General features: G+C 45.4%; 1 protein-coding gene across 1 annotated transcript in view; it reads right to left on the reverse strand.

Moving 5' to 3' along the window:
* The window catches only part of LOC309601585 (protein Hook homolog 3-like), a gene marked incomplete at its 3' end in the record, with an annotated part of 117592 nt that overhangs the window by 73171 nt on the left and 20829 nt on the right, over window positions 1–23592 (reverse strand). Inside the window, exon 3 of the mRNA XM_082334686.1 lies at window positions 17547–17619. Coding sequence (XP_082190812.1) covers window positions 17547–17619 — 73 coding nt within the window. The remainder of the gene's footprint in view (window positions 1–17546; window positions 17620–23592) is intronic.

Here is a 23592-nt window from a genome sequence, read left to right on the forward strand (position 1 = left end):
AAATTAACTCTATCCCAGCTGAAACCAGGACACTTCTTTACAATTAAATGCCTTCCTTACAATAATCAAGACAAAATTCCACATTTCTTGGCAGCATCTTCAATCCCATGCAAAGATAACTACTGTAACACTTGCACAACCAATGCCAAAGTTAAATTCCATATAAGCAGGAGGCTTGTATTTATGCCAGAAGTATTTAGTACTGAAGGGTTTCAGCTCACTTTCTGCTGAAAATTCATTTAGAACAAGTATCAAATAGATTATGTATGAAAAATTATGAAGATTCTGTATGGATCTCATAGGTTATATTTAGAATAAACAAATCTTCTGGTTGAAAATAACTTCTACAGATTCTCAGCCTATTAGTGTCATAAAGTACTTAGCAAAGAATTTAAACAATGGAAGCAATGTGTTATCTCATTTGACAGGAAGTTTAAATAAATAACTTCTGTAAAGACTTCCTGAAGAGGGATTAGAAAGTTGAATTTTCCTGGGTAATCATGTCCCAGTTCAATTTGTCTTATCTCAGACCTAAATAGCATACTGTCCTATGACAAAGTTTTACACCATAGGTGATTACACTTCACAAGATGCTTACTACTGACGACATCATACAAGTTGTGACATGAAATGCAAAACTATAACAGAGGGAGGAGGGAGGGGAAATGAAACAGAATGCCTAAACTTTTACTTTCTTTAAAACAAGAGATATTAATATATAAACTTTTGACATTGGACAGCCTCTTTAAGTTATCTATTTTCCAAAAAGATATGAGAACACACAGCAGAAAATAAATTAGGAAGCACTGTACTGATATTCAAGGACAAATTATGAACTCCAGCATAGCCAAAATGAGAGCTGCTGAAAGCTAAACTCAGTTTGTCTCCAAAGAAAAGCTCAAGAATGCAACTGGCTATTCATCCCAAAAGATAAAGGAGAGCCCTAAACTTAAAAATGGTGATGGTCTGACCATTTCATTCCTACTAAACCCACCCCTTACAGAAGCAGGAGTCAAAACCTGACCAACTACAAGCATATATAAAACATCCCTGGGAAATGTTCATCATTGTCTTCATAATCATTGAACCTAAAGTTATACTGAAACATTCACCTAAACATCTAAAAAGACATACCAAACACTCTGGCAACCTAAGGTAAGAAATAGAGATGTTACATGACAATCTGCAGACAATAGCTGTTCCTGTATCTCTTTTAATTGGATGTACACAAATAATTAGTTTATCTCCAGGTTTAACCCCCCTCTCCTGCCATCAAACACACCATTTTTGGTCTAAGAACTTCAAAAATGTCCTAGATGATTGCCAAATGGTCCAGGCCTCACAACCTCTATCAGTGATCATGCACTGTCATAACCAAAGTCTACAGCAAATTTAAGAATTATATCAATTGATTTTCATATCATTGCAAAGAATACTGTACTGATTGGAATATCAGTTTCAAACTTGATTCATTAAAAACATTCCGGTTTGTAATTTGCCTCAGGCTGCTGTAGAAAGCACCACAGAAAACAATGGGCCATGTTTCTCCTCTATCTCCTCTGCAGTTTTAGCTTCCTGCTCTGTTTAGTTTGCCATTCCCTCCCCCACATCCACCTGGTAGCTTCTAGACTGTTGACTCCATATTAGAACAAACATAAGCAAATAACAGTCATTTTAATATCTGATAAATATTACCCAGTAACAGATGTGTACAAGGCTTAGTACCCAATTAGTGTGTAAAATCTACACCCAATTAGTGTGTAAAATCTGCACCTAATTAGGCATATTCCAATCAATGCCAGTAGTGTCAAACAAAGACCACCAATGGGAAACTTGAATGGACATCGATGAAATATATAATTATACTGGGGGGAAATGGTTGGGGGTTGTTGTCCCATCCCCCCTCCTCCACAATGCAACTGTGACCCCCCTGCTGCACTCTAAAGGATGTTCACATGTGGACCTCTGTCACTTCTCTTCCTGGCTGGTCGCTGGGGAGAGTTTTCACTTCCTTTCTCTCGCTCTCTATCCCTATGTTTTAATTTGTGCCCATTGCCTCTTGTCCTGTCAGTGGGCATCACAAAGAGAGTCTGGCTCCCTCTTCTTCACTCCTTCCCATCAGGTATTTATATATATTTATAAGTTGTGTCCCCCCCACCCTGAGCCTTCTCTTCTCCAGGCTGAACAGTCCCAGCTCTCAGCCTCTCCTCATAGGAGAGATGCTCCAGTCCCTTAATCATCTTTGTGGCCCTGTGCTGGACTCACTCCAGTAGTTCCATATCCTTCTTGTACTGGGGAGCCCCAAACTAGACACAGTAATCCAGATGCAGCTTCACCACTTCTGAGTAGAGGGGAAGGATCACCTCCCTCGACCTGCTGGCAACACTCCTCCTAATGCAGCCCAGGATACCTTTTGCTCTCTTTGCGGCAAGGGCACATTGCTGGCTCATGTTCAACTTGGTGTCCACCAGGACCCCCAGGTCCTTTTCTGCCAAGGTGCTTTCCTTGAAATACCTAAACATCTGCCTGCTGATGAGAATTAGTGAAAGAATTCTTTATTTTGCTTTGCTTATATGTGCAGCTTTTGCTTTAACTATTAAACTATCTTTTTCTCAACCCATGAGTTCTCTCACTTTTATTCTTCCAGTTCTCTCCCCCATCCCCCTGGCAGGGAGTGAGCTGCCTCCTGGGCTTAAACCACAGCAGTCACCTAGAGCCAGTTACCCAGGATCACATCCAGATGGCTTTTTAATATCTCCAGGGAGGGAGACTCCACAACCCCACTGGGCAACCTGTTCCAGTGCTCAGTCACCCTCACAGTGAAAAAAGTGTTTCCTCATGTTCAGATGGAACCTCCTGTGGGCTTGTGTCCATTGCCTCTTTTCCTGTCACTGGGCACCAATGAAAAGAGCCTGGCTCCCTCCTCTATGGACCCTCCCTTCAGGTAGTTGTACACATTGATGAGATCCCCCCTGAGCCTTCTCTTCTCCAAGCTAAACAATCCTAGCTCTCTAATCCTTTCCTCATAGAAAAGATGCTCCAGTCCCTTAATCATCTTTGTGGCCCTTCGTTGGACTCTCTCCAGTATGTCCACATCTCTCTTCTTGTACTGAGTAGCCCAGAACTGGACACAGGACTCCAGGTGTGGCCTCACCAGGGCTGAGTAGAGGGGAAGGATCACCTCCCTCCACCTGCTGGCAACACTCCTCTTAATGCAGCCCAGGATACCATTTGCCCTCTCTGTGACAAGGGCACGTTGCTGGCTCATGTTCAACTTGGTGTCCACCAGGACCCCCAGGTCCTTTTCTGCCAAGCTGCTTTCCAGCTGGGTGGCCCCCAGCATGTACTGGTGCCTGGGGTTGTTCCTCCCCAGGGGTAGGAGTTTGCCCTTCCCCTTGTTGAACTTCATGAGGTTCCTGTCAGCCCATTTCTCCAGTCTGTCCAGGTCCTTCTAGATGACAGCACGACCCTCTGGCATATCAGCCACTCCTCCCAGTTTTGTGTCATTAGCAAACTTGCTGAGGGTATACTCTGCCCCATCATCCAGATCATTAATGAAGAGGTTAAACACTATTGGCCCCAATATCGACCCCTGGGGTACACATCTAGTGACTTGCCTCCAACTGCACTTTGTGCCACTGATCACAACCCTCTGGGCCTGGTCATTCAGCCAATTCTCAGTCCACTTCACTGTCCATTTATCTAACCTGTACTTTGTCAACTTCTCTATGAGGATGTTAAGGGAGACAATGTCAAAGGCTTTACTAAAGTCAAGGAAAACAACACTTACTGCTCTCCCCTCATCCACCAAGCTAGTCACCTCACTGTAGAAGGCTATCAGGTTGGTCAGGCATGATTTCTCCTTCATAAATCCATGGTGACTACTCCCAATCACCTTCATGTGCCTGTAACTGATTTCCAGGATTAGTTGTTCCATTACCTTCCCAGGGAGCAATGTGAGGCTGACCGACCTGTAGTTCCCTGGGTCCTCTTTCTTGCCCTTTTTGAAGATAGGGGTGATATTTGCTCTCTTCCAGTCCTCAGGAACCTCTCCCAGTCACCACAACCTTTCAAAGACAATTGAGAGTGTCCTTGCAATGATATCAACCAGCTTCCTCAGCACTCATGGGTACCCATATCCCATGGTATTCTTCCAAGTAAATACCTGAAGAAGCCAAAGTCTGCTGTCCTGAAGTCCAGGTTTGTGGTCCTGCTTTTTGCTCTGCTCCCTCCTCTTAGGAGTTCATTCTAACATCTCATGGTCACTGCAGTCAAGGCTACCTCCAACTTTTACAACCCCAACCAGTTCTACATTGCTTGTAAGCATGAAGTCCAGCAGAGCACTTTTCCTTGTTGGCTCCTCAATCACTTGTGTCAGGAAGTTGTCATCAATGCACTCTAGAAATCTCCTAGAATTCTTGTGCCCTGTTGAGTTGCTCTTCCAGCAGATATCAGGGTGGTTAAAGTCTCCCATGAGGACCAGGAGTTTGAACATGAGGCTTCTTCCAGTTGTCTGAAGAAGGTCTCATCTATTTCTTCTTCCTGATTAGGCAGTCTGTAGCAGACACCCATCACAACATCACCCATGTTGTTCTGCCCTCTAATCCTGATCCATAAGCTCCCAACTGGCTCCTGGCTGGTCCCAAGTCATCTGTCTCCACAATTTCAATGGCCTACATTAGGGTTTCTGCTCTGAACTGCATTCTGTAGGAATCTTTGTCTCTCCACTTAAAATATAGGGGGCCAAGAAAGACATCAAGCTTTGGGGCCCACCCTGCCCTGACCACACACACAAATGTCTTCCATGAAAAGAAATCCTAAGAACATGCCTATATCTTTGCTTGGCATGGGCAGGTATGGGCACTTGAGTATAACTGGAAACCAAGATATATTTTTAAAGGAGGTAGCTCTGAACACATTTCCAGATTATACTTATGTTGGACATAGAGTGCCTCAGAAGTTAAAGACAGAAACAGAAATAACTATGTTAGTTACTAATTATCTTCTTGATGTTAGGTGAATATCAGGCCAGATTCAACAGCCCAAGAGACACGAGGCTGCCTCAGCTCCATGCCCCCAGGTTCAATCAGTAGCAAGGCTGAAGATGTATTCCCAGTAGGCATGCGCACGCAAAGCACACGTATACACCACATATATACGTATATACACAGATAGACACACTCAGCACTCACACAAGTGCAAAGAGCACCAATGGCCTCATGCTGTTCCCCTCTGGCTGAGCAGGATAGAGGTCCACTAGTACAAATATATGTATATATGTATAATGTGGATCCCTCCAGCAGCAGGGCTCAGATATTCAGTCTGCCCAGTAGCTGCCCCTGGATCCCAGTCTCCCCAGTTGCTGGCACCTGGACACATGAGCCCCTGAGGCTGCAGCCCCACTCAAGTTATTGGTAGAGATCATCTCACTCACACACACATGCGCACACATGTGCACAGAGCTGTCTGGAACTCTCCTGGTTCCCTAGTAGCCAACCCCCCCATAGTCTCACCCTTACAGACACACACATACACAAGCGGGTTTCACCCTTAGAGACCCCCAGACCCTATGGTCTCTCCAGCAGCTGGCTGGGGCTCCCCTGGTCCCTCTGATAGCCAGCTCCTACCATGGGCTCACCCTCAGAGACGTACACACCCCCCTGACTCCCAGGTCACTTTATCTAGTCATTGTCTAGTCTGCCTTGATATTCGCTAGTGATCATACACTCACTCACACCCTGGCAGTATTCAGTCCAGTTGCTGGCACTACAGACACATGGGTGCTCTGGCCTCATGTCCCACTCCAGTGGTTGGCACTTGATTTTTCTCACTCAGCTTTCTCCAGTCACTGGTACCAAGGCACACAAGCCCTCCAACCTGTGGAGTGACTCCAGTTGCTGGCACTCAGACACCTTTACACACACACGCGCACAGACTAGAAAGCCCCTCGCCCAGGGAGAGTTAGAAAAGAATTTAATGAGAAGTTAGGACAGACTGCACTGATCAGGTACAGGGCATGGCCAGACAAGTTTACTGACCAGGCACTTGTTTACATGTGACCGGCCCTTACCCCTCATTTTTCCCCACACTTGTTCCTCCCCAAATCTCTTAAACCCCTCCCTTTTCCTGTCTTTGGTTCCTCCCCTAAACATCCCATAATAAGTCCTGTGCAATCCCAAAATGGTCTTCCCCTGCATCCCATAATGTGTCCTATACTCCTAGGCAGCAAACCCCCCTCAGTCTGAAAGGTGCTCCAGCATTGACTTATCTTGATGGATTCCATGCTTGGAGCACGGGGCTGACATTCTCCCGGGACAGCCCTGAGAGGGGCCCAGACAGGGTGTCTGTACTGGGTGTACATGGCAAGGTTTTGGTAGCAGGGGAAGCTGCAGGGGTGGCCTCTGTGAAAGGACATCAGGGGCTGCCTTGTGCTGGACACAGCTGGCTCTGCAACAGACCCAATGCAGGCCAAAGCTGAGTCAATCAATGAAGATGGTGGCTCCTTTGTGAAATCATATTTAAGAAAGGGCAGAAAACTCCAGGTAGAGAGAGAAGGAGGGAACAAAAAGAGTGATAAGCAACAGAGGGAACCTGAATGTCAGAAATGGAGGAGGAGGTGCTCCATGGTGCCAGAGTAGATATTCACTGCAGCCCACAGAGGACCCACGTCGGAGCAGCACACAAACAGTCTCTGCAACCTCTCCTCCCTTCCCTTCCTAGGGGTTTGGCTGCCTGTGTTCAAGGCCAGCTCTGATATGGTGCAACTATGCAACCTGGGATCAGACTGCTGGGAAAGAGTCAGGTGAGAAAGAGCTGGGAGAAGACTCATCAGAGACATCCCCACTTTGCTCAGGTGCAGCAGATGCCTCGCCCTTGGGCCTGAGCTATGCTGTAGATATGCTGTGGCCAGCCATGTCCCTCACTAATCCGGACTTGACTTCCTGGCTTGACCTCAGACCTGCCTTGTCACTATGAACTTGCCTGGCCATCATTGGACTATTGGCTGAACCTGGCTGCTGTCACCAGACCTGCCTCTCCTTGCTGTGTGACTGTGCCCTGTCGGTGAGGCCACTGCTCCTGCCTTGCTGTCACCCTTGGTTCCAAGCTCACCTGCCCTTGCAGAGCACCCACTTCTGCTTGCTCTCTAAAATGATAAAATTAATCAGAGATCGGCACAAATGTCAATCACAAGTCATTAATTGTTTAAAATTTCTGTTCTAACATATCAGTATCCCTTGACCACCAAACTATTTTTGTTTAAGGAATTTCATTCTTGTGAAATTTTAGCAAGACAATTAAGTTACTTTTTGGTGCTATTTCCTAGTTTCAGTGAAGGCTGTTTTGTTTTGTTTTCAAAATGTGTCAGTAGGAAATATTGGTTTGCATACAGTTAAAAAGTGATTATAGGAAGTATTTCGTTCTTAATCAGGAAAGAGTTCTCTCCATATTCATAGATTTCTTTTTGTAAGCCACAACATAAAATTATATTTAAGCCAGTAATGAAAAGTAAGGTTTTCATTCCCAAATGGGGAAAAAAAATGAACTGTTAAGCTCAGTGATTACATAAGTTTTGCCCCTGAAATTCTGTCTTCCAGGAAGCAACCTATATCTGTATTAGAACACAATATTTAAATAGAATGGGTCGGTTTTAATATACAGTATACTAACTGGCTGGATGCTTTCTACTCTGCCAGTCCCTAGAGTTCTAACATTTCCCTTATTCTATCCTATCCTATCCTATCCTATCCTATCCTATCCTATCCTATCCATTACTCAAAACTCTGAAGCCAAAGTCTGCTGTGAAACCAAGATTATAATGACCTTTGACTGTACAGATTTATTTGAAACTAGCTGGCTGCCAGGTACCCACCAAGCTGCTCTATCACTCCCCCTCCTCAACAAAACAGGGGGAGAAAATACAATGGAAAAGACCATGGGTCAAAATAGGGACAGGGAGATCACTCACCAATTACCATCACAGGCAAAACAGACTCGACTTGAGGAAATTAATTTAATTTATTGCCAATTAATTGTAACAGAGTAGGATAATGAGAAAGAAATAAGAACAAATCTAAACACACTTTCCTCCCACTCCTCCTTTCTTCCCAAGCTCAACTTCACTCCTGACTTCTCTATATCCTCCCCCTCCCCGAGCAGCACAGGGGGATGGGGAATAGGGGGTTGCAGTCAGGTCATAACACTTCATCTCTGCCGCTCCTTCCTCCTCACACTCTTCCCCTTCTCTAGCGTGGGGTCCGTCCCACGGGATACAGTCCTTCATGAATGTCTCCAACATGGGTCCTTCCCACAGGATGCAGTTCTTCTAGAGCTCCTTCATCATGGGTCTGTTCCACAGGGTGTGGTCCTTCAGGAATGGACGGCTCCAGCATGGGTCCCCTGTGAGGTCACAGTTCCTGCCAGGAGCCTGCTCCAGCGTGGGCTCCTCTCCATGGACCACAGGTCCTGCCAGGAGCCTGCTCCTGCATGGGCTCTCCACAGGCTGCATTTTCCTTCAGGGCAAATCTACCTGCTCTGGTGTGGGATCCTCCATGGGCTGCAGGGGAAATCTCTGCTCTGGCACCTGGAGCACCTCCTCCCCCTCCTTCTTCGCTGACCTTGGTGACTGCAGGGTTGTTTCTCTCACATATTCTCATTCCTCTCCCTCAGCTGCTGCTGCGCAGCATTTTTTTACCCTTTCTTAAATATGTTATCACAGAGGCGCTACCACCATTGCTGATTGGTTCAGCTTTGGCCATTGGCAAGTCCATCTTGGAGCTGTCTGGAACTGGCTCTGTTGGAAATGGGGACAGCTTCTGGTGTCTTCTCACAGAAGCCACCCCTACAACCTCCCCCACTACCAAAACCTTGCCATGTAAACCCAAAACAGTATAGTAACTGAACAATACTTTTAATAAGACAATGTCCTTGCAGTTATCAGCAAGTAAAACAAGTAACTAACTGAATAGAAAGATAACTTATAATGGGGGGGGAGTGAGCCATGTATCCATGTATTCTTCCATAACTCTCCATACTCAAGAACATTCAATCAAAGTTTACAATTAGGTATTTTTCTAAATAGTTGTGTCAATGGTGCCAAGGTTACTGGTCAAAGGGAAGGTATCAGAGAAGTGGGACAACAACCCCTGCACATTCTGTCTTGTCACCCATTTTCCATTCTAGGCTGGATTGCTGGATCCTTTATTTGGTTTGTAATACTGACAGCTCATACAAGTGGTTGACTATTACACCATATGGTGTTGGATACAGAGAGCAACTCTGTCTAGCAACAAGAATATGCCTCAACAAGCTATCAGTTACTTGAAAGAAACTGCTCTATGAGCAGCAGAACCAACAGAGCTGGTTTTGGGAGGAATGTCCCTTGTCCCCCCAGCCCACCCATACTGCCTCATCAGTTTCCCTCACTTCTGCTGGCAACCCCATTAGTCAAGAGACAGTACATGCTATACATAAGTTCAGAGTTACACATGACTGGACAGGCAGTGCACACAATACTGACAGGTCTGTTGGCCAAACCAAAACATGTACAACAGCAGTCCTCCCTACCTTTTTGTCATAAGGCACTTATTCGTTCATCTTCTCTATTAAGCCACTGATGTTCATAAGCCTGTAAGAACTAAAACATCTCAGAATTCTAAGCCCTTTGCCAAACATGGCTGAAACAGTTTCAGAAAGGCTTCTGCACACCAGAACAAGGTGAATTTATGGGACTGTCCTGGTTTCAGCTGGGATAGAGTTAATTTTCTTCTTAGTAGCTGGTATAGTGCTGTGTTTTGGATTTAGGATGAGAATAATGTTGATAACACACTGATGTTTTAGTCGTTGCTAAGTAGTGCTTACACCAGTCAAGGACTTTTCAGCTTCCCATGCTCTGCCAGGTGCACAAGAAGCTGGGAGGGGGCACAGCCAGGACAGCTGACCCAGACTGGCCAAAGGGCTATTCCATACCATATGACATCATGCTCAGTATATAAACTGAGGAGAGCTGGCCAGGGGGAAAGCGATCGCTGCTCGGGAACGGGCTGGGCATCGTCGGTGGGTGGTGAGCAATTGTATAGTGTATCACTTGCTTTGTATATTATTATTGTAGTATATTATTATTATTATTATTATTACTACTACTACTACTACTACTACTACTACTACTACTATTCTATTTCATTTTACTTCAATTATTAAACTGTTCTTATCTCAACCCATGAGTTCTCTCACTTTCACCCTTCCAATTCTCTCCCCCATCCCACTGGGGAGGGGGGAGTGAGCAAGCAGCTGTGTGGTGCTTAGTTGCTGGCTGGGGTTAAACCACGACAGTCCTTTTTGACGCCCAATGTGGGGCACGAAGGGTTTGAGATAATAACAGATTAATCAGAGCTTATTAAGGAATTTGTATCTGTCAACAGTTGCTGGTCATAATATTGATTCATCTGTTCTCGGTATTAGTCTACCTGATCTGCACCATGCTCCTGTTTTTGCAGTACGTGTTAAAGTTTGGTGCTGGGTGTTGCAGTTTGCTGTGCTCTGCCGTGATTAGTGGTGTTTTGCCTGGGAGATTTGTTATTAAAACACTGACCTTGAGCGCTATCTGGTATTTGGGTTCTGTACTGAAGCCATTACTGTACTGCGGGTACCACCTCATGGAGACAATTAGCAATTATACCTCTTCCTCTGAGAGGTTTTTTATGGAGGAAATACAGAATGGCACCTTCACTGCCTTCTACTATGATGTTTCCTCCTTCATTACAACAACTTTTTTGTATATCTTGAACATCCTTGGGTAGTTAAGATACTTCTATTGGTAGTTCTTGGGAATATTGTTTCGGTTTTGTCTAAGGTCAATAAGCATTTTAAGAATATCATCCAGAGATCTGCCCCAAGGCTGGATAGTTATGAGTGGCAGGGTGTGTGGGAGAGTATGGGCAAATGCCTAGGACAGTGGGCACCTCCAATGTTTTGGAATTTCACCCCTGAACAAGTGCAGAATCCTGAAAAATTAGTAGAACATTTGGAGAAAGTATGCTGTCATCCTGACAACTCCAGAGAGACACAGATCACTGCAACGTGCTGGGGCCTGGCCCATGCCTACCGAGCCCTATTCAACACTATTCAGAACCCTCAAGGGGAAGAGAAGGTCTCTGGATCTGACAACAAAACGACTGGTACTGCGGCTATGCCAGCCCCAGCGACAAGCACTGCCGATACGCCAGCCCCTGTGACGGGCGCTGCGGTTACGCCAGCCCCAGCGACAGGCACTGTGGCTATGCCAGTCCCGGTGACAGGCGCTGTGGCTATGCCAGCCCCCGTGACAGGCTTCGTGGCTATGCCAGTCCCGGTAACAGGCGCTGCGGCTGAACCAGAGAACCAACCTGTGCCAGTATCAATCGCCCCTATACAGAAGAAAACATGCACAACAAAATCAGCTCGTTTAGTAAGGGCTGATGATGAGCCAGGGCCATCAAGAGAACAGGAGGAGGAAGAGGCAGGACCCACAAATGAGATGGTAACCACCCGATCCCTGTCCCTGAGTGAGCTGTGAGATATGTGAAAAGATTTCAGTCGTCGTCCAGGCGAGCACATCATCACCTGGCTGCTCCGATGCTGGGATAACAGGGCCAGTAGCCTGGAATTGGGGGGTAGGGAAGCCAAGCAGCTGGGATCCCTTTCTAGGGAAGGGGGCGTTGACAAAGCGATTGCAAAAGGGGCAAAAGCCCTCAGCCTCTGGAGGCGACTCCTGTCAGGCGTGAAGGAAAGGTATCCCTTCAAGGAAGATGTTATATGTCACCCAGGCAAGTGGACCACCATGGAGAGAGGTATCCAGTACCTGAGGGAATTAGCCATGCTAGAGGTGATGCATAATGACTTAAACAATGAGCAGTTACCCAAAGATCAAGATGAAGTCCAGTGCACACGACCCATGTGGCGTAAGTTTGTACGGAGTGCACCATCATCACATGCAAACTCTTTGGCAGTAATGACCTGGAAAGATGAAGAGGGACGAACAGTGGAAGAATTGGCTGGCCAACTCCGAAAATACGAAGGAAGTCTCTCTTCCTCCCTACGGGCCTGCGTCTCGGCTGTGGAGAAACTGCCTGACGTGCTAGCTGAGAAATTATCCCGGGAGTTCCAGCGATTCAAAGAGGACATGTCCTACTCCTCACCTGTATGGACCAGTATCTCAGCCATTAGGAGTAAGTGTCCCTCTCTTCAAGAGAGAAGATATAGTGGATACACACCATGGCGCACCCTGTGGTTTTATCTGCATGACCATGGAGAGGATATGAGGAAGTGGGATGGAAAATCTACCTCGACCCTAGAGGCACAGGTATGTGAGTTGCAAGAAAAAACAATTACAAAAGGGGGTTCTCCCAGGAAAATTGCTGCTCCATTTTCCAGTGAGCAGTTCCCCAGACAGGGTAGAAGGGCTGATTTTGCTTCCGATTGTAATAAAGGGATTTTTGATTCGCATTTATAAGAAGTGAGTAACGAATGCTATGACCAGGACTAGAGGGGCCCTGCCTCCAGCCAGGTGGAGGAAAGGGACAACCAGGTGTACTGGACTGTGTGGATTCAACGGCCTGGCACATCAGACCCACAGGAGTATAAGGCTCTAGTGGACACCGGTGCACAGTGTACCCTAATGCCATCAAGCTATGAAGGGGGCGAAAGCCATGTGTATTTCTGGAGTGACAGGGGGATCCCAAGAGCTGACTGTATTGGAGGCTGAAGTGAGCCTAACTGGGAATGAGTGGCAGAAGCACCCCATTGTGACTGGCCCAGAGGCCCCATGCATCCTTGGCATAGACTACCTCAGGAGAGGGTATTTCAAGGACCCAAAAGGGTACCGGTGGGCTTTTGGTACAGCTGCCCTGGAGTTGGAGGAAATTAAACAGCTGTCTACCCTGCCCAGTCTCTCGAAGGACCCTTCTGTTGTGGGGTTGCTGAGGGTCAAAGGACAACAGGTGCCAATCGCTACCACAACGGTGCACTGGTGGCACTATCACACCAACCGAGACTCCCTGATTCCCATCTATAAGTTGATTCGTCAACTGGAGAGCCAAGGAGTGATTCAGCAAGACTCGCTCACCCTTTAACAGTCCCATACGGCCAGTGCGAAAGTCTAATGGAGAGTGGAGACTAATGGTAGACTGTCGTGGCCTGAACAAAGTCATGCCACCACTGAGTGCTGCTGTGTGGGACATGCTAGAACTTCAATATGAATTGGAGTCAAAGGCAGCCAAGTGGTATGCCACAAATGATATCGCTAATGCGTTTTCCTCATTCCCTTTGGCAGCAGAGTGCAGGCCACAGTTTGCTTTCACTTGGAGGGGCCTCCAGTACACCTGGAATCGACTGCCCCAGGGGTGGAAACACAACCCCACCACTTGCCATGGACTGATCTACATTGGAACAGGATGGGGCTCTGGAACACCTGCAATACATTGATGACATCATCATACGGGGCAATACAGCAGAAGAGGCTTTTGAGAAAGGGAAGAACATAGTCCAAATCCTTCTGGAGGCCGACTTCTTTGCCATAAAACAAAGTAAGGTCAAGGGACCTTCACAGGAGATCCAGTTCTTAGGAATAAAATGGCAAGATGGACGTCGTCAGATCCCAATGGATGTGATCAACAAAATAACAGCCGTGTCTCCACCAACCAGCAAGAAGGAAACACAGGCTTTCTTGGACGTTGTGGGTTTTTGGAGAATGCATATTCCAAATTACAGTCTGATCATAAGCCCTCTCTATCAAGTGACCCGGAAGAAGAACAATTTCAAATGGGGCCCTGAGCAACGACAAGCCTTTGAACAAATTAAACAGGAGATAGTCCATGCAGTAGCCCTTGGGACAGTTGGGGCAGGGCAAGATGTAAAAAATATGCTCTACACCGCAGCTGGAGAGAACGGCCCTACCTGGAGCCTCTGGCAGAAAGCACCAGGGGAGACTCGAGGTCAACCCTTAGGGTTTTGGAGTCGCAGATACAGAGGATCCGAGGCCCACTATACTCCAACTGAAAAAGAGATATTGGCAGCATATGAAGGGTCTCGAGCTGCTTCGGAAGTGGTTGGTACTGAAGCACAGCTCCTCCTGGCACCCCGACTGCCGGTGCTGGGCTGGATGTTCAAAGGGAGGGTCCCCTGTACACATCATGCAACTGATGCTACATGGAGTAAGGGGGTCGCACTGATCACACAATGGGCTCGAATAGGAAACCCCAGTCACCCTGGAATCTTGGAAGTGATCATGGACTGGCCAGAAGGCAAAGATTTCGGAATATCGCCAGAGGTGGAGGTGACGCCCGCTGAGGAGGCCCCACCGTATAATAAACTACCAGAAAATGAGAAGCAATATGCCCTGTTCACTGATGGGTCCTGTCGTCTTGTGGGGAAGCATCGGAGGTGGAAAGCTGCTGTGTGGAGCCCTATACGACAAGTCACAGAAACTGCTGAAGGAGCAGGTGAATCGAGTCAGTTTGCAGAGGTGAAAGCCATCCAGCTGGCTTTAGATATTGCTGAAAGAGAAAAGTGGCCAATGCTCTGTCTCTATACTGACTCATGGATGGTGGCAAATGCCCTGTGGGGGTGGTTGCAGCAATGGAAGCAGAGCAACTGGCAGCGCAGAGGCAAACCCATCTGGGCTGCCGCATTGTGGCAAGATATTGCTGCCCGGACAGAGAACCTGGCTGTAAAAGTACGTCACGTAGATGATCACGTACCCAAGAGTGGGGCCAGTGAAGAAGATCAAAACAATCAGCAGGTGGATCAGGCTGCTAAGATTGAAGTGGCTCAGGTGGATCTGGACTGGCACCATAAGGGTGGATTATTTCTAGCTCAGTGGGCCCATGACACCTCAGGCCATCAAGGAAGAGAGGCAACATATAGATGGGCTCGTGATCGAGGGGTGGACCTGACCATGGACACTATTGCACAGGTTATCCATGAATGCGAAACATGCGCTGCAAACAAGCAAGCCAAGCGGTTCAAGCCTCTCTGGTATGGAGGACGATGGCTGAAATATCAATATGGGGAGGCCTGGCAGATTGATTATATCACACTCCCACAAACCCGCCAAGGCAAGCGCCATGTGCTCACCATGGTGGAAGCAACCACCGGATGGCTGGAAACATATCCCGTGCCCCATGCCACCACCCGGAACACTATCCTGGGCCTTGAAAAGCAAGGCCTATGGCGACATGGCACCCCAGAAAGAATTGAGTCAGACAACAGGACTCATTTCCAAAACAGCCCATAGACACCTGGGCCAAAGAGCATGGCATTGAGTGGGTATATCACATCCCCTATCATGCACCAGCCTCCAGGAAAATCGAACGATACAATGGACTGTTAAAGACTACACTGAGAGCAATGGGTGGTGGGACATTCAAACACTGGGATACACATTTAGCAAAGGCCACCTGGTTAGTCAACACCAGGGGATCTGCCAATCCATCTGGCCCTGCCCAGTCAAGACTTTTATGTACTGTAGAGGGGGATAAAGTCCCTGTAATCCACCTAAAAAATATGACAGGGAAGACGGTCTGGGTTACTCCTGCTTCAGGCAGAGGTAAGCCCATTTGTGGGATTGCTTTTGCTCAAGGACCTGGGTGCACTTGGTGGGTGATGCGGGAGGATGGGGAAGTCCGATGTGTACCTCAAGGGGATTTGATTTTGGGTGAAAATAGCCAATGAACTGAACTGTATAATGTTAGTTGCTATATAATACTGGATGTCATCACTTCTATGATTACTATATGCCATATCAACAGTATACAGTAAGAATCACCCAGATTAATGAAGAATGAACTCTGAGGAAACCGAGCAAAGTACAGCGGTGATGGAACCAGGACTGGCTTCAGCATGCAACAATCCCACACCACACACCATCTCTCCTGCCCTAAAAGACTGTTATGACATATGAAGCCCAAAGTCATAAACTAAATGAACTCAACAAACATTTGTGGAGGGATAGCCTATAGACTAGGAAAACTATATCTATATGTGTCTGTATATATATATATAAAAATATATCAAAAGACTGGAAAAGTGGTGGTGATTAATTGGAATGTATTGGAAAGTGTAAGACCTGGGCATGACGTATATGGTATGGAATAAGGGGTGGATACTGTCCTGGTTTCAGCTGGGATAGAGTTAATTTTCTTCCTAGTAGCTGGTATAGTGCTGTGTTTTGGATTTAGGATGAGAATAATGTTGATAACACACTGATGTTTTAGTCGTTGCTAAGTAGTGCTTACACCAGTCAAGGACTTTTCAGCTTCCCACGCTCTGCCAGGTGCACAAGAAGCTGGGAGGGGGCACAGCCAGGACAGCTGACCCAGACTGGCCCAAGGGCTATTCCATACCACATGACATCATGCTCAGTATAGAAACTGAGGAGAGCTGGCCAGGGGGAAAGCGATCGCTGCTCGGGAACAGGCTGGGCATCGTCGGTGGGTGGTGAGCAATTGTATAGTGTATCACTTGCTTTGTATGTTATTATTGTATTATGTTATTATTATTATTATTATTATTATTACTATTCTATTTAATTTTACTTCAATTATTAAACTGTTTTTATCTCAGTCCATGAGTTTTTCTGACTTTCACCCTACCAATTTTCTCCCCTACCCCACCGGGGGGGGGTGGGGAGTGAGCAAGCAGCTGTGTGGTGCATAGTTGCTGGCTGGGGTTAAACCACGACAGGGACACATGAACTGACAGACAAACCATGCCAGTATTGTTTCCCCAGGAAACTAGGTTGGAAATCGCATTTTAGGAAGTCACATATATCCTGATTTTCCCATCAAATGTAGTCAGTGTACATATGAATTTACTCTTTACCTAAAGCTACACTGACTTATAAATGGCTAACTGTGTTCTTTCAGGTGTTAAACCCAAATGTTCCTTAATTACACCAGTGAAACTTCTACTGCCTTGAAGGTTTGCATAAAAAAGAACCAAGAAAAAGTACTAGCATACCAGGTGGCAGAAATGATCTAGCAAATACAGTGTTGTTAACATACATGCTGATTACACACAAAACAGAAAAGCACCACTTTCTCCTCTACAGCTCAATAATTTTGCAGAGCTGTCAAAATAAAAAGAAACATAATTTTGCTTTTTATGCAAATAAATTACTTATTACTTTGCTATTTTTATGCAGTCATTTCTCAGAGCACAAACTTTTTTTGAAAGAGCAATTATTTTCACACTTTGCAATAAAAAGAGTAAATCCCTTTATTCACACTTCTCAGTTGCTCAAATATTAATTTAAACATACATTTTTTTTTAAGATTTATTTTTCATCTTAAGTTATTGAAACTTATTTACAAACTCAACTTTTGTTTGTTTTTTCTTCATTGAAGTACAGGATAATAATAATAATGTAGCAAACAACTAAAATCATCTTACATTCAATATACTCTATTATAAAGCAAAGTGGTAATTTAAAAATACATCACTATTTAAGCACAAACAATATTATACTAAGAACTGATAAACAGATTTGCAGGCAAGCAAAACAAACCAAATACCTTTAGCCTCCAGTTATCTCCTACTTCTGTTTTGATTCTGTTTAACCAGTTTTCATCAAAGTAAGCTGGATCTCTGAAAATACATAAAAAGTTAGAACAGTTGTTAAGAACACAAATTTCAAGTACTGATACCTTAGTGACTCAACATCTATTTTAGGCAGATTTAAGTGACTACCTATATAGATATGGTCAGTATACAAAAGTTCAGAATCCTGCTATTATTCATTTAACTACGTATTTACACCCTGCTCATATCCCAGCTTTATCTGCATGCTACAGGTAGTTAATACTTTTGAGGAAACTGCAACACTTACTTGGAAAGCATCTTGCAAATTTCTTCCATGTCTCCAAGTTGAAAGTGTTCCTTTCTTAATGTTACAGATTATTGGCTAATGCTGGGGCTTAAACTCTCAGGGGAAACTACCATGTTTGCAACACTTGAAAATGTTAGTAAAATTAAGGGGTTTTTTTCCACACATCAGGAATCACCATTTCTAGATGCTAGCTGCAACACTCAAACAAGAAAGCTTGAGAGTAAACAAAATATTCTGCCCTCATACACTCAAAAATGTTAAAAGCAGCACTGGAATTAAGTATTTGCTACTGAGAACATACTTATCTGTTATACTTTCTATCAAACATCACAGTTTTTCCAAATATTTCTTCATGGCACTTCTTCTTCACAAAAAGATTTGCCATTACCTTTCTTTAAAGGATTTTCCATCTTCTGCACTCTGATGAAGCAATCAAGATAGACACAGAAAAAGAGAACACCTATTGCTTGTATAGCATGCTGCTATTTCTATAAATCTCCTTCCTCTCTTGCAAATCTTCCGTGAGCTACCTATTCATGACAACTAACACTCCCTCCCTCTTGCCCCCCAATTCAGAGACAAGATTATCTAAAAGGGTAACATTTGCTAATGCTCACTGAAGTAATATTTTCCACTCTACAACACAGATTTAGGTCAGTGTTATGATCAGAACTAAAGAGAGATAAGGCATTAAAAAAAAGTGGTATTAAAGCAATATGCCAACATAAGGACTCATACGGGAGGTGCCCCGCTGGACCTGCTGTTTACGAACAGAGAAGGCCTGGTGGGCGATGTGGTGGTTGGACGCTGTCTTGGGCTCAGTGACCATGACATGACAGAGTTTTCGATTCTTGGAGAAGTAAGGAAGGGGGGTCAGCAAAACCACTACCCTGAACTTTAGGAGGGCAGACTTTGGATTGTTTAGGAGTCTGGTTAACAGAGTCCCTCGGGAGGCAGTCCTGAAGGGCAAAGGAGTCCAGGAAGGCTGGATGTTATTCAAGGAGGAAGTCTTAAAGGCGCAGGGGCAGTCGAGCAGGCAGGGGAGAAGACCAGCCTGGCTGAACAGAGGGCTTTGGCTGGAACTCAGGGGAAAAAAGGAGAGCCTACCGCCTTTGGAAGAAGGGGCAGGTGACTCAGGAGGACTACAAGGATGTTGTGAGGATATGCAGGGAGAAGATCAGAAAGGCAAAGGCCCAGCTAGAACTTAAACTGGCCACTGCAGTCAAAGACAACAAAAAATGTTTTTACAAATATATCAGCAACAAAAGGAGGGCCAAGGAGAATCTCCATCCTTTGTTGGATGCGGAAGGTAACCTTGCCACAAAGGATGAGGAGAAGGCTGAGGTACTTAATGCCTTCTTTGCCTCAGTCTTTAATAGTCAGAGTGGTTATCCTCAGGGTATTCAGGACCCTGAGCTGGGAGATGGAGATAGGAAGCAGAATGAAGCCCCAATAATCGAAGAGGTAACAGTCAGCGACCTGCTCCTCCACCTGGATGCCCACAAGTCTATGGGGCCCGATGGGATCCACCCAAGGATACTGAGGGAGCTGGCAGAGGAGCTTGCCAAGCCACTTTCCATCATTTATCAGCAGTCCTGGTCAACCAGGGAGGTCCCAGATGACTGGAGGTTAGCAAATGTGATACCCCTCTACAAGAAGGGTCAGAAGGAGGATCCGGGGAACTACAGGCCTGTCAGCCTGACCTCGGTGCTGGGGAAGGTCATGGAGCAGATCATCTTGAGGGCCACTACGAGGCACGTGCGGGACAACCAGGGGATCAGGCCCAGCCAGCATGGGTTTATGAAAGGGAGGTCCTGCTTCACTAACCTGGTCTCCTTCTGTGACAAGGTGACCCGCTTGGTGGATGAGGGGAAGGCTGTGGATGTTGTCTACCTGGACTTTAGTAAGGCCTTTGACACTGTCTCCCACAGCATTCTCCTGGAGAAGCTGGCTGCTCATGGCTTGGATAAGTGCACTCTGCGCTGGGTTAAAAACTGGCTGAATGGCCAAGCCCAGAGAGTGGTGGTGAATGGAGTCAAATCCAGTTGGTGGCCGGTCACGAGTGCTGTTCCCCAGGGCTCAGTACTGGGGCCGGTCCTGTTCAATATCTTCATTGATGATCTGGATGAGGGGATTGAGTGCACCCTCAGTAAGATTGCAGACGACACCAAGTTGGGTGGAAGTGTTGATCTGCTGGAGGGTAGGAAGGCCCTACAGAGGGACCTGGACAGGCTGGATCGATGGGCCCAGGCCAACTGTATGAGGTTCAACAAGGCTAGGTGCCGGGTCCTGCACTTGGGTCACAACAACCCCAGGCAACGCTACAGGCTTGAGGGAGGAGTGGCTGGAGAGCTGCCTGGCGGAAAAGGACCTGGGGGTGTTGGTCGACAGCTGGCTGAACATGAGCCAGCAGTGTGCTCAGGCGGCCAAGAGGGCCAATGGCATCCTGGCTTGTATCAGGAATAGTGTGGCCAGCAGGACCAGGGAGGTGATGGTGCCCCTGTACTCAGCACTGGTGAGGCTGCACCTCGAGTACTGTGTTCACTTTTGGGCCCCTCACTACAAGAAGGACATCGAGGTGCTGGAGCATGTCCAAAGAAGGGCAACGAAGCTGGTGAAGGGTCTAGAGAACAAGTCTTATGAGGAGTGGCTGAGGGAGCTGGGGTTGTTTAGCCTGGAGAAGAGGAGGCTGAGGGGAGATCTTATTGCTCTCTACAACTACCTGACAGGAGGTTGTAGCGAGGTGGGGGGGTCGGTCTCTTCTCCCAAGTAACGAGCGATAGGACGAGAGGAAACGGCCTCAAGTTGCGCCAGGGGAGGTTTAGGTTGGATATTAGGAAAAACTTCTTCACCGAAAGTGTAGTCAGGCATTGGACCAGGCTGCCCAGGGAAGTGGTTGAGTCTCCATCCCTGGAGGTATTTAAAAGATGGGTAGATGTGGTGCTTGAGGACATGGTTTAGTGGTGGACTTGGCAGTGATAGGTTAACGGTTCGACTCGATGATCTTAAGGGTCTTTTCCAACCTTGACGATTCTATGATTCTATGATTTCAGATGAAAAATAGTCACTACAGGCCAAAAAAAGAATGGCATTTTTTTTAAAGGGTAAGGGTCTTGAGAGTCAGTGTAGTAGTCAGTCTCCAGACTTCAGTTTCACAGAAAGTAATCCTAATTTCTGGACTTAAACTGTCACACGTTGCTGCCAAATACTATTAAATTTACTATTTTATTCTCCAGTATACAAGTGGACATAATTATCTGCTTCACTGGCAAAGACGACCAAGAGGACTTTCTTAGTGGTCTCATCTTATCATCCTTAAAGGCCAAGGTAGGTCACAAACATTTTCAGCTGCTTCAAGGCTGCAATGCCATGATTATGTCAATTCTTGGCATTACATTTTTGTTTTTAAAAAACCTAGTCTGAAAAGCAAGATGGAAAACAACACAGAAATGCCCACAAGGAGACATTTACTTGGAGGAACTGGATGGCTAACACTGCATATGCAATATTCAACAAGGAAGGCATCAGTTGAGGGAAAAATGCAAAATTTAGGGTTCAGCACCAATTCAGTTCACCCTTGGAGTCCTATATTTCAACAGTGATTAAAAAGTTTTTCTTAGCTACAGCAGCAATGACTGATACAGAGATCATCAGTCTGCCTTCACTTTCTTCTTGAAAGAAGTCATGGATTGCCTACACTTTTATTTAGCTCTCTGGACATTCATTTTTGCAAGGGTCTTTGGAATGCAATTAAGTTAAATGTGAGTGTCCCATCTGGTCTTCATGAAGTACAGAAGGACTAACAGCTGATAAACAATCCATTCAAAGTAATTCACACATAATAATAGTCAGAAAAGTGCCAACAATGATTCTCTTTACAGCACCTCAATGCCAGATTAAATAATAGCTAGAAACATCTAGAGAAAGTACGATGCCAGCAAATCTCTGAAAGAGAGCTGTAAGAGGGTAATCACCAAGCAAGTCTAAAACAATCATGCTTTCTTCCAGTGTTGGGAAGTCACCTCAGTATTGTTCCTAATACAACTGTCAAAATTTCTGTTTTCTTCTCAGAAGTTCTAAAGTTCAGATCATGAGATAAACATCAACAACAATGCTTTTTCTTTATAATCAAACCAAGGGACCAAATCAACAATCAAAAACTTAGCATAGAAGCATTAAAAAGGGGTCTGCGGGGGTGCTCTGTGTGGGAAGAAGCCATGAACTGCCCTGTGCCAATCACAACTAGTTCCAGCCAGCTCTGAAACAGATGTGAACAACCTACCTTGTGCCAAAACTCCAACCAGTCAGAAGAGCACATGGCACCTCTGCTCAAACATATTTAAGAGCGAGCAGCAACTACTAGAGGCAGGAGATGGCATGTGAGGATGCACTAAAGGAGACACAAAAGGAAAGATGTAGATGTGAGGAGGCACAAAAAGGAGCTGTGAGAGGAGAAATAGAAGGACACCCATAAGGGGACACGTGAAGAAATGTGAAGAGACGCATTTGGAGAAATGAAACAGAGGAGACACATGGAAGGGGACATTGTTGAGGACATGGCTGGAGATGCACTCTTGGAAGGAGATGCTCCATGCTGAAGGAGGTACCTCTGAGAGGATTGCAGCCCATGGATAAGTCACACCAGAGCAGGGCCACCCCAAAAGGGACTGTGGCCTGTAGAATACTCACTCTGGAGCAAAGGAAATGAGTAAGTAAGAAGAAATGAGCAGCAAAACCAAACCAGTATGCACTGACTCTAACTTCCTGTGCTGCCTGATGCCTCGCCGAAGGGATTGGGAGGGACTGAGTGTAATACGTGGCAAAAAAAAGGGAAGTTACCTAACCAATCCCCCCAAACCCCCAAAATATATCCCTCCACTGGGGATATGAGAGTCCTGCTTTTATATTCTACACATATTAACACACACAAGCTATGCTACACTGTATAACACTTAGTCATTAATTGAGTGGGGCAAGATAAGTAGATGACACAAATGAAAATATATGCCATCTTGTATATCTACCAAGTCCAGTGGAGTTGATAAAGAAAGAAAGTACCCAAAGATATCTAGATACTAAACTGTCTCCAGAGATGGAAGAAAGGAGAGAAGTTAGTAGTCTACTGTATAACAGAGAATTATTCTTTTCCACTGACACCAATAGATGGGTAAGAAATACTGACACTGATGAATAACATTACAGTAAAGAAAAACAAAACACCACACCATGAAGAAAAAGATAACTTATCCAGGTAATAATCTATGGCACTTCTGCTAGAAACATCACAAGCTGCACATTTTTAGCCAGACAGCCCACTCATATCCAATCCATAAGCATTTTGCTTTGTCTCTAATCTTTACTCTTTACTTTTAAAGTATTGCATTCCCTAGAAGAATCAACAATTTTGATGGTATACAGGCATAATTTAATATAATTATTATTATTATTATATAATTTAACTGTATTTCTTCCCTGTTTTAATCAGAGGGAATGGTAGCCTTCAGATTTGAAGGTTCAAGTGAAGTCTACATCATTAGGAATAAAAAAAATATTTCAGCTCCAAAATGAAGGCTGATATTGTCAGATAAAATAAACTTAGCACTGGAGAATCCAATTTACCTGAATTTCAAAGATGATGGCTTTAAGATAGAAAGAAAAAAGTATCCTTCAGGATTTTTATTTAGTGACACCTGTATCTATAGGTAAAAATGCTCTTGCTTGCTTGCATCTTG

Source organism: Platalea leucorodia, assembly GCF_965183815.1.
Source record: "Platalea leucorodia genome assembly, chromosome: W".
Taxonomy (NCBI): domain Eukaryota; kingdom Metazoa; phylum Chordata; class Aves; order Pelecaniformes; family Threskiornithidae; genus Platalea; species Platalea leucorodia.